The 12,220-nt window shown below is 37.9% G+C and overlaps 1 protein-coding gene across 5 annotated transcripts in view; it reads left to right on the top strand.

Moving 5' to 3' along the window:
* Positions 1-12,220, top strand: part of nadk.L (NAD kinase L homeolog) — a 43,118-nt gene that overhangs the window by 4,089 nt on the left and 26,809 nt on the right. For 2 of the 5 annotated variants that reach the window (XM_018224633.2, XM_018224632.2), the window contains exon 2: positions 10,455-10,674. In XM_018224633.2, the coding sequence (XP_018080122.1) occupies positions 10,496-10,674 (179 nt within the window). In that variant the 5' untranslated portion in view covers positions 10,455-10,495. 5 annotated transcript variants of the gene reach the window in all.

The following is a 12,220-nucleotide window of genomic DNA, read 5'->3' on the forward strand; positions in this document are numbered from 1 at the left end:
GATTTATAAAGGGGTGCTGGGGGAGCACAGTGTGATTTACACAGGGGTTTTGGGGAGCGCTATGTGATCTATACAGGGGTGCTGGGGGAGTGCAGTGTGATCTATACAGGGTACAATATGATATGTAAAGAAAAACGGATGGAGTGTGGTACTATTCAGTTATTTCAATCCCTTTATAGATTATTCAAGGTTGAGTGGGCTGATTTATAGAATCTACATAGAGTGTACAGCAGATGTTGATAAATTGTGGGGCTGGCCCACTGGCAAAGCTTAAAGAAGTGACTGGCGGTACCACCTAGTCATTTGGTGTTAACATTTCTTTTTATGGATACCTTTGAAAGTCCGGCTAAAACTACCAAATTCAATACCACATACAGTACTACATCTCTCACTCCCTTAATTCTGATCCTGCCCACTCCCACACCTTGTGTCTTATTCTGTTCCCTTTAGATTGTAAGCTCTTTTGCACAGGGCTTTCCACACCTTTTGTACCGTATCGGTTGTGATGTATGTAACTCCATATGTTCGATGTATGTAATTAATGTGATTTAGTTTGTATAAACACATTTACTTTACGGCACAGCGAAATATGCTGGCACTATATAAATAGATGTTAATAATAATAAGAAATAGAAGGCCAATCCGGATGATATATGGAGTTGAACACGTATTTGCTTCCATAAAGGGGTTGTTCGCCTTACAAACACTTTATTCAATTCAGTTGTTTTCAGATTGTTCCCCAGACATAAAAACTTGTTTCTATTATTTTTTATTTTTTAGAGTTTTTCCAAAATCTAAGTTTAATGTTCCTGTATCTGCTGTTTGTCTGGCAGCTCAGTCATTTAGGTGCAGCTACTGAACTGCTACAATTTTGCAACATTTAGTTGATACATTTCTCAATAGTATCTGTGGAGTATTAGCTACTATTGTATCAATTCTAACAGCTGCCTTTAAAGGGGAACTCTGGGTTCCAAACCAAAATTTGCTAAAGAGGCCAACATAACACAGAAACCACTAATATACCCATCACAGTTACCTGTTTCTTCAAAAAGTATGAATTAATGCCATTTTCTGTGCTGCAATCCAGCTGTTTAACAGTTCTTCTCTTTCTGCATCATTTGAATCCTGGCAGGGAAGGAGGGACTAAACACTAATGCTACAAATTGTAACAACTTCTCCACAGCTTACAGACAGCATGCAGGAACTACATAACCCACAATGCATTGCACTGTGATGTTCTGTTCCTTATTGAGATCACGTGTGCAGGGAATTGTGGGGTTTGGAGGATGAGAGCTAAGGACAGATGGCTACTGATACAAAGTAACTGTAGTCCGGCATCTCAACAAAGTAGTCAGAGAGATCAGCAGTAGAGCAGGGGGCTAGGCTTAGAGAACTGTTCCAAACCATTAAAAAAAATCATGACAAATCTGTATATTTTTTAATTAATGTATATTGCAAAGTTGCTTGAAATTATGTTTACTTTTCAAAAAGCTTAAGTTATGTTTTTGTGGCGTTCCCCTTTAATGAAATTCAGAGATTCTGCTCAGCAGGGACAAAGATAAGAAATGTATCAATTTAGAACAGTTTACAGGGTCGGCGACCCCCCTTCTCCCAGAGCTGCGTTAGAAGGTGGGAAATTACACTTTACACTTCAATATTAGAAAAACAATAAGTGATTTGAAAAAAAAGTATTTTCTTGTGAACTATCTGAAACTAACTGAACTACAAAAAGTGTTGGAAGAGGAACAACCCAATGTGCAAGAAGTAATGGTATCCCTTGATAAAGTCTGTGTTTGAAGAACATTGTAATTGTTAAAGAGCAGTGTAAAAAGGTACATGCTGCATGCAAAAAATGAAAATACAGTGCTTCATCTTTGTTTGGCTTTTTATTGCATTTCCCTTGGTAAGTCCCATAGAGAAGAATTGAGTGGTTTGTGTTTTCATGCAGTGGATCGCACAAAAATATCAAAAATAAAAACAACAACAAAGAACTGGGTAGAGTTTTGATCTGTTTTAATAACAAGGCGCTATTAGGGAGTTGCCCTCTTTACACTGCTCTTTTTAATATGCTTTTTTTTAAAAAAAAAAAATATTGACCTGTCTAAATAGGGCTCAGCAGTGTAGAAATTATTGAAAAGCATCCGTTTCTTTGCATTCGAATGACAACACCTTTATTCCATGGTTCATATGCTGTTGCTCTAAGGGCCAAGGCCAGACATGGCGTTTTTATGTCGCGTTTTTAAAAAAGCTCCGTCGGGCTTAAATACGCCACTGAAACCACACGCGACCGTCAACATGCGTTTTTCAGCACGTAGGTTTCTTTTCCCATTGTTCTCATTGTTCTCGTTTCCCATAATTCCACTGGCTGGAAATGAAAATAGAAAAGCTATTTAGAAATAGAAAAAATATTTACATGCAAAATGGGGAAGGAATGATCGTCAGAATGTAATGTAATTACGTCACCTGCCCTAAAAACGTATATGCGTCATTGGACGCCATATTTAAAATACGCTGCGTATTATGTAAAGTGTGGTTTCAAACTTGCAAATCCCATAGAGTCTATCGATTTAGTAGTTTCTTGACGTATTGGTGTTTCTGCTAAAAAACGCTAATAGTGGCGTCCCGTGGTGGATTTCAGCTTGCAAGCGCCCTGTGAGAATTGCCATAGTGCATTTTCCATTCGTTTCAGTGGAAGTGCAGTTTCTGCATATTTACGCTGAGCTTTTTTAAAAACGCGAGGTAAAAACGACACGTCTGGCCTTGCCCTAAAGATACGTTTGCTGGTTACTGTGAGTTCATTGATGACCCATGCATCCTGTAACAAGCCCACATTCATCACTGACCTTCCATTTCAGAGAAGAAGAAGTCCAGCAGAGACTTCCCTTTCTTAAACCACATCCGGGAATCAGTTGCTGGCATGTTTATAAGTACATTAATTATAATCCCCTTAATGAGTGAATGAACCCTCATAAATGGTGAATGAAAGGAAAGATATACAGAGAGCAAAACTGTGGAAAGCATGTTGGCTGGTCAGTTGGCCTTTGATGCATTTAGTACCTGTTATCCAGAATGCACGAGACCTGAGGCTTTCTGAATAATGGATTTTTCTGTAATTTGGATCTTTATACCTTGTCTACTAGAAAATTGTGTAAACATTAAATAAACCCAATAAGTTGGCTCTGCTACCAATAAGGATTCATTATATCTTAGTTTGGATAATGTACAAGCTAATGTTTTATTATTTCACAGAAAAAGGGAATAATTTAAAAGAAATTGTATTATTTGGATACCATGGAGTCTATGGGAGATGGCCTTTATGTAATTTGAAGCTTTCTGGATAATGGGTTTCTGGATAACAGATCCCATACCTGTATTGTGTAAGTTCAGGTGCTCAACTGATGTTTATGGTATGGTAGGTCATTTAGATATAAAGCTTAATTTTGGCAGGGACAGCCAGGGCTGTGGAGTCAGTACATAAATCCTCTGACCTCAATTTAAGGTACCTCCGACTCCTCTGTTTTTAAAGGAACTGTAACACCAAAGACTGAAAGTGTATCAAAGTAATCAAAATATAATGTACTTTTGCTCTGCGCTGGTAAAACTGGTGTGTTTGTTTCAGAAAGACTACTATAGTTTATATCAACAAGCTGCTATGTAGCCATGGGGGCAGCCATTCATGCTAGAAAAAAGGAAAAAGGCACAGGTTACATAGCAGATAACTGATAAAACACCATTGTATTGAACAGGGCTTGTCTGTTATCTGCTATGCTATCCAGAAAGCTCTGAATTACGTAAAGGCTAGGCTTAATTTTATCCAAAAAATCCCAATTTTTATCCATTTTATCCAAATAATCCCAATTTTCTTTTTTACTCTGTAATAATACAACAATACCTTGTACTTGGTCCAAACTAAGATATAATTAATCCTTACTTGAATGCAAACCAGCCTATTGAGTTTATTTAATGTTTATCTGATTTTCTAGTAGAAAGGTATCGGTATGTTTTGCAACAATAAGGTTGTGAAGGACCTGAGAGAGCTCTTTGCTTTTACCCATCATGAGATGCTTCTTGTGTGATACCTTGGTAATGAGCAACCTTTTTATAGGCCATCAGTTAGGACTAAACCAGCTGATATTTATTTGCACTGATAGGGGGGCATGATTGCTTTCTAAATACTGACAGATTTCAGCAGGTTTCTTGGCTTTCCATGCCTTTTTGCACCTCCTTTTCTTCATGTGTTCAATACTTATTCCCTGTGTCATTCCACTTTATTACACATAATTTAATTTATGGATTTATTTGTTTGTATTTGTTTGTATGTGTGGATTACTTGGGTTATTACTGACATCTGGTGTAAATTTCATTTCAAAAGCTCCATTACAAAATAGATTTATTGAGAAAACCGTTGACGTTTTTATTACTTATTTTCACTGCTGCATGAAGATCCAAATTATGGAAAGATCCATTATCTGGAAAACCCCTGGTACAATCTGGGTGCTCATGTTTAGAGGGTAAATGCAGGATACGAAATGATGGCACTCGCAGGATTTTAGCAAAAACAGACAAAAAGTGTCAAAAAAGAAAAGGTTTATTTATCCAACGTTTCGGTCCCACACAGGAAACTTTGTCAATTCGTATCCTGTGTGTGTGTGTGTATATATATATATATATATATATATATATATATATATATATATATATATATGTCAATAAAGCACCCCTTCTTGTAAAATATAAGGATATTATAAGTTACCGAGGAGTTCCATGAACATATACAGGCAATGGAACTCTGAGGTGACTTCTAATATCCTCATATTTTGCAACAGGGGCTACTTTATTTATTATAATACACACGTTTCAGTGAGTCATGTGACAGAAATGACATCACTAAACTCAGATTATAACCAGTTTGTACTACCCAGTGGGCCACCATGCTGCCCCATATATAATTCCTGTAAGGGTGATGAAAATGAATTGTACCCTGCACTATATATCTATTGAAGATTCCACAGATTTCATAAAAATACCTAGCTTGTGACCTCCTGCCATTGTATGTTCCCAGAACTCAGAATATCTTTTTATTTCCTTATATTTAAATTAAATAGCTGAACAGTTAAAGTTCACAATTAATCAATGAACATGTAATTCATGTAAAATAAAATGTATTGCTTCTGCTTTTTCGCCCAATAAATTCCTGGCCCTTGACTGCTCTGCTGGTGCTTTAAAGGCTTAAACAACTCTATGAGCCAAACAGGCAAAACCTGCATTGTGAGCCGGTCTGGGCTGTTGTGCTGGGCGGGCGGTACAAGGAAGTGTCAAGGAAGTGTTCACGAAGGCTAATCGGGCTCATACTTTCTGCAATTCATTGCTTGACAGCAGACACTTGGTACGTTTTACCTTCTGGGCTCACCTTTCTAACAGCATTAGTAAAGTGATGTTGTTTGACCCTTCTTCTATGGTCACAGCGTTGGATGTATGATATACCTTAATGTATCATAGTTGGACAGCTATGTAATCATAGTAACTGCATTTTATTATTATTATTTTTAATTAGCATAGCTTGACTGAAAGACTCTGCTATGACATTTGCTATAGTGACAACATATTCTGTGTATCTGCTACAATAGTTTCAGTGTCTTAAATAGTGATTCTGTGTTCCATTGCATTTACAGTGTTAGAGGTTCATTTTGTTATAATACTTCTTTGTGCCGAAGAATAAGTTGTCATTTTGTACTTGTTTTGTTTAAAGGGCAGTATAGCCCCTTGATAAACACAAGATCAACTAATAAGCCTTGTGCTGAAAATACTTTTTGCCGATTATTTATTTCTTGAGCTAAACAGAGCAAGTGGGGAAACTGAAGCTACTCCATTTCTTGTGAGGTAGATAATTGTATCACCAGTCAACAACCCCTTTACCCTCTTCTTGTAGATAAGCCCAAATTCACTATGCAGACGGATTATCTGTGCACTAGTAATCTAATTATCTACCTCACAATGAGCAAACATGAAGTAACTTAAACTGCCCTGTTTATCTCAAGAATCAATGAAAACCATAGATTTTTTTTTTTGTAGTCGAAACAGTAGGCAAATAGAATGTTCAGCACAAGGCCTTTCATTGCAGTCATTTTAAACTAGGGGGTATACTGCTACTAAGACCCACGCAGGGATTTGTCACCCTCACCCCACAGACTACAAAGCAATTGAAAATACCATTTCATCCAAGAGAATGGTGATTGCCTCATATAAAAACTTTACATGTGTCAATCTGGCTTTATTGTTTAAAAAAGCGGAAGAAGGCATTTTCTCCACAATTGCTATTCTTTGCGATGGAAAGGTATTTTCACTTGTGTTTTGTCTTTAATCCTGTGTCCATTGACCTTTGTTTAAAACAATTGCTTTCCATAAAAACAAGCAGATATTTACCCATTTTAAAGGGGAACTCCACAAAAACACAACTTGAGCTTTTTGAAAAGTAAACATAATTTCAAGCAACTTTGCAATATACATCAATTAAAAAATATGCAGATTTTTCATGATTTAAAATGGATTGGAACAATTCCCTAAGCCTAGCCCCCTGCTCTGCTGCTGATGTGTCTGACTACTTTGCTGAGATGGCTGACTACTATTACTTTGTATCAACAGCCATCTGTCCTTAGCCTGCATCCTCCAAAACCCACAATTCCCTGAATTCCCTGCACATGTGATTTCAATAAGGAATAGAACATCACAGTGCAATGCATTGTGGGTTATGTAGTTCCTGCATGATGTCTGTAAGCTGTGGAGTAGTTATTACAATTTGTAACATCAGTGTTTAGTCCCCCCTTCCCTGCTTGGGTTTCAAATGATGCAGAAAGAGAAGAACTGTTAACCAGCTGGTTTTCAGCATAGAAAATGGCATTTATTCATACTTTTTGAAGAAACAGGTAACTGTGATGGGTATATTAGGGGTTTCTGTGTTATGTGGGCCTCTTTATCAAATTTTGGATTGGAAGCCGGAGTTCCCCTTTAATTTGTGTGCACGTCTACAACTAGCCTATAGATAACCAAAATAAAAATTCATTTGAGTATTGTAATCCTAACAGGCATGACTCTATGCTATTTTTGTGAATTTTATATTGAATTTCTTTTTTATGGTGGTACTTGGTAGAATTTTAAAACTGATCATATATAGCAAGCACTGTTCCGATGCTGTCTCTGTTAGTGGAGTGAGTTAAAAGTCTGTTGGCCTCATTTACGATGCCCCAGTGCCCATTTATGTAGCACTTGCACCCAGGGGGTCTGCAGATCAAAAATCTGGCACTCCAGGAAACTTAAGGTCCCTATAGACGCAAAGATTTCTCTTGCCGAACGACCGATTTTAGCAAAGTCCGGCCAATCCTTCGAAAATTATTGTGCGGTTAGTGGGATTCAAACGATTGAACATCTTATGATTTTTTTGGCCGACATCTGTCAGGAAATTGATCTTCTAGGTTAAAAAATCTTTGTCGGTCCCAGTGCAATCTATCTATGTTTGCAGGGCCGAGCAGGCAGCTCCCCCTTTGTTTACATGGCAAATTGGTCTTTTTAGTTGATGGACAATTCGTACGATTGTTCCGAGATAATCGTGGTCTCACGATAATGATCGGATCTTTTAAAAATCTCAACATCTATGGCCAGCTTAAAAGTAGGTGATAAGGACAGGGCCCCATTGTGGGCTGCTCTTCTTGCACTCTGTTCCTTGCGTTTCATTCAAAGGCCTACATGCCTCCCCCTGCACGCCCCAAATGCGTTAGGCAACACTTGATTCAAGACAAATTCCACAGGTTTCTATGCTGTGAAAAGGAGCCAAACAGTGTCTCCTTGTGTGTAGTGATCTTGCCCTCTATTGGTCTGTTTACCTGTCAGTGTGGTGCGATGGCTGGCTTCTCTTTTACACTATACGTGACACTGTTAATTATTAACAGTACACAGATTTGTGAGCACAGATATAGAGCAAAGTGCTCTTAAAGAAAATTGGTTTAGTTGGTGAAACTATCCTTTTCCTGTTGCTGAATGAAATGGCCTTCCTTAAACCGAAGAATAAATGCTGGGACAGAAAGGTAATACAAACTGAATATTGTCTTTACAGAGTTATGTGTGAAATTGACTATATCATTCAGTGCTCCGATCACTGGTGCGGGAGACAAAAAGTTAAGAAGCAATGTTTTTTTTCTTTTATTGAGGTGAAAGAGCTTGGGTAATGGTGGAATTTGGCTAGTTTTGTGTGGCTGCATACTGCCATGTACTGTGCTGTTTGTGCAACAAAAAAAACCCCCACAGGCTTTATGGTATAAAGAAAATTGTTTGTATTTGAATTGTTGCTGTGAATTTACATATACACAGACGTTTAGCAAAAGACTTGTATCACCTATTGTATTTAAAATGTGTTGTGGCATTTCTGGCTTTCAAGACTATATTTGCAAAATGTTTCCTTTAAAAACAAGGTCAGCATACAAATACACAGCATTTGTTTTCTAGGTTTCAAGGCAAAATATTACAATATAGTGCTTTTTCCAGAAATATTTGGAGTAGGAATTTATATTCCTCAGTCCATTCCAAGCATGTCTTTGTGTTTTGATCCTATGCTCTCTGAGCTCCTCTGCATTCACTCTGCCAAAAATACAGGGGCGTAACCATGGTGGGCCGAGAACTCCTCTCTGTCTCTGGCTTGGTGGGAGGATGGGGATGCTGGCCTTCAAGTGCTGTGCCTTAACATGAAATAAGTCATTTATTAGCTGTATAGTAGCTGTGATTCTACTGACAGTCTCTTGCCTGACTCCCTCCCCTATCCTTAGGCAGTAAGTCAATGAATGGGGACCTTTTAACTGTTTCTCCAGAGGGCCCCTCAGCTGGCTGCACTGCTCTGCCCACATGTGCAACAACCCCATGACGTTTTTGATTCACTGCTAGCAAACACACATATGACTTGCCATAGAACATTGAATCTAACCTTTAAGTTGGCCATACATGGGCAGATAAAGCTGCCGATATCAGTCCTTTAGACCAATTCTGCAATTTATCTGCCCGTGCATGGGGGCTTCCGATGGGCTTCCCGATCGTTATCTGGCCACGATGTCGATCGGGAAGGTTTAATTCTTCCGCCGACCAACCCGTCGGAGCCCATTGCTCCACGTTGTAATTAAATCGTTCGGCCCTAGGGCCGAATGTTCGGATTACCTCGATGTAGCACTGCCATTGGTGGGCATATCGGGGAAAGATCCGCTCGTTTGGCGATGTCGACAGACGAGCGGATCTCTTCATATATGGCCAGATTAATTAAAATTGGACTAACAAATAATTTCACGTATAACTCATCTTCCTAAGGTTTGTGTACTTTGATAAAGTAGTTATGTTGTGTCATTGTACAAGTGCGGAATGTACAGTGTCCCTAAAATCCATGATCAGGGAGTGTACAGAGTTGTAGAGTAGTCAACATGGTGAACAGTTCCAGGACCATCTCAGTCTCCACAGTCCACCTGAATTATATGGACAACGTGTAATGTTGGGCACTTGGTCATTAAGCAATATGACAAAGTAGGGTGTCTGAGCACTTAACTAATTAGAGTTATCTTAAGTGGGAATATATCAAAGTAATTTGCTTGAGTGTCACTGATCAATGAGCATCAACCAAAGCTCTTTCCATTCCATAACCTCATTGATGGACAGACATTAGGGATGCCATCTTTGGTGAGAAAATATACCATTTGATATGGAAACCGTGATGAGCCTTGAGATAAAGGGGTTTATGGGGGAGTTATTGAAGGGGCCAAAGAGATTGGAGCAGAACATCAGTGGACAAAACACTCGGTGCCATAAGGATTTTATGTATTTCCATGGTTGGAAATTAATTTGTTATCCATGCCTTATGTGAAGATGAACGGCTAATAGCAAACTAACTTCAAACAACATGAAGGTATTGCTTTATATGAAACTATTATATGAGTTTGGTAAAGAATGTATATTTATGCTGAAGGCCTCGCCCTGTTGTATGGCTAATCAATTTATAACTCAAAGGGAAATTCCGCATTTCCTTGTGTATTTTGAGCCACAAGGAGTCATACTTAGTTACAGATTTACAGTTGGAAAAAAAACAAACCTTTCTGTACTAATTAAATCAGTTTACTCACTGCAAACAACCCTTTATTTTGCCAGCATTTGTTTTCCTTGTATACTGCAACATTGGCAAAGGATGCGGGTGGAGTTTCCTCTGTTCTCTGTCTGACCATAACAAAACTGGCTGAAGTCTAATAGTCTTTCTTCAGAGAGGTGCCTGGCAGCTTTTAATTTCCTCACACACATGAGAAACTCCATATTTTCCTGTTTTATTATGTTAGGGACAGAAATAGCCATTCTCTTCTTTAAAATATATCTAAAAACATTTTTACCCTGTCACTTTAATAATTCTAATTTTTGTTATTTTTTTTTCTTTTCCCTAGGCAAATTTTATCTCCTTGAGTGAAACGAATCAGATTCCATAATGGAGAGACCCCAGGGCAAAGAGTGCAACAAAGATAAAAGTGGGAGAATTGAGGAGACACATTTCTTTGCAGCCCGTGACTGTGAGGACGACTTTACTCGAGGGAAACCTATTAGAGGAAGAACAAAATCCCGAAGTTTATCTGCGTCTCCAGCACCAGGGAGCACCAAGGAATTCAGGTGTGGAATGTCACAAGCAGTTGTACAAAATGGCTTTCCTGTGTACCGCAGTGATTTGGATCGACTTAAAGGAATAGTTCAGTGTGAAAATAAAAACTGGGTAAATAGATAGGCTGTGCAAAATAAAAAATGTTTCTAATATAGTTAGTTAGCCAAAAATTTAATATATAAAGGCTGGAGTGAACAGATGTCTAATAAAACAGCCAGAATCCAACTTCCTGCTTTTCAGCTCTATAACTCTGAGTTAGTCAGCGACTTGAAGGGGGGCCACATGGTACATTTCTGTTCAGTGAGTTTGCAATTGACCCTCAGCATTCAGCTCAGATTCAAAAGCAACAGAAATTACCCATGTGGCCCCCCCTCAAGTCTCAGATTGGTTACTGCCTGGTAACCAGGGTAACCAGTCAGTGTAAACCAAGAGAGCTGAAAAGTAGTGTTCTGACTGACATGTTATAAATCAAATCACTCCAGCCTTTATACATTACATTTTTGGCTAACTAACTATATTAGAAACATTTTTTATTTTGCACAGCCTATCTATTTACCCAGTTTTTAATTTTACACTGAACAATTCCTTTAATGATTCTTAAGTTTCACTATTCTGGATATTTTGCAGCAGAGTAATGTTGTAGTCCTGTTTTAGTAATAGTAATGTTAGGACCAATTCTCACCAGCTTTTGCTGCTACCCTCATTCTGCACTGGGCATTGATGCATAGTAATTTTTTCTTGGTCAGGGCCCATGGATAGATTGTACTATTGATGTAAACGTTGTCTACAGCCTATTAAAGCCTTAAATAATCTACAGTGCAATTTGCAGGGGAAAACATACATGGCATCAATTGAAGAAATAAAACAGCTCCTCAGGCACACATGGTTTATTAGGATGCTGAAACAAATTATTATTAATATAAATAATTATTATTTTATTTGAGATGCACAGAATCCACTATTTGGGGATTTGGCTGATTCCTGAATCCTTCATGAAAGATTCAGCTGAATCCTGAACCAAACCGCATGCATAGCAGAATTTTTTAAAGGGGTTGTTCACCTATAAATTAACTTTTAGTATGTTATCGGGTGGCTAATTCTAACTCCAAATAACTTAAAAAACATATTTAATAGAAATAAAAAAAAACACTTTTATTTCTTTGTTTGTGTTTTGTGAAACTCTGCACACCGTTATTGTTACAGATTGTAACGGCTCCCTGTTGTTTATGGTTCCAAAGGATTTTTCATAATTTTTAATGACACAAACTACACTTTAGTAATCTGTGGAATCCCAGAGACCTAGTAGACTGAATTAATTGAACCCTCAAAGCAAGTTATAGGAATAGTAATTTATATTGCATTTATAGAGAGAGATAAACAAAACTACTGGGTAGGTGCACTCAGAGAACTAAGGGAATGCCCAGGTGCCGGTAAATACATCAACATCAAAAATATATAGATAGATAGATATATATATATATATATATATATATATATATATATATATATATATATATAGTATCGAAATGTGCCCCAGCACTCTCAGCAGTGTAGTCA

The sequence above is a fragment of the Xenopus laevis genome, chromosome 7L, assembly GCF_017654675.1.
Source record: "Xenopus laevis strain J_2021 chromosome 7L, Xenopus_laevis_v10.1, whole genome shotgun sequence".
In the NCBI taxonomy this organism is placed as follows: domain Eukaryota; kingdom Metazoa; phylum Chordata; class Amphibia; order Anura; family Pipidae; genus Xenopus; species Xenopus laevis.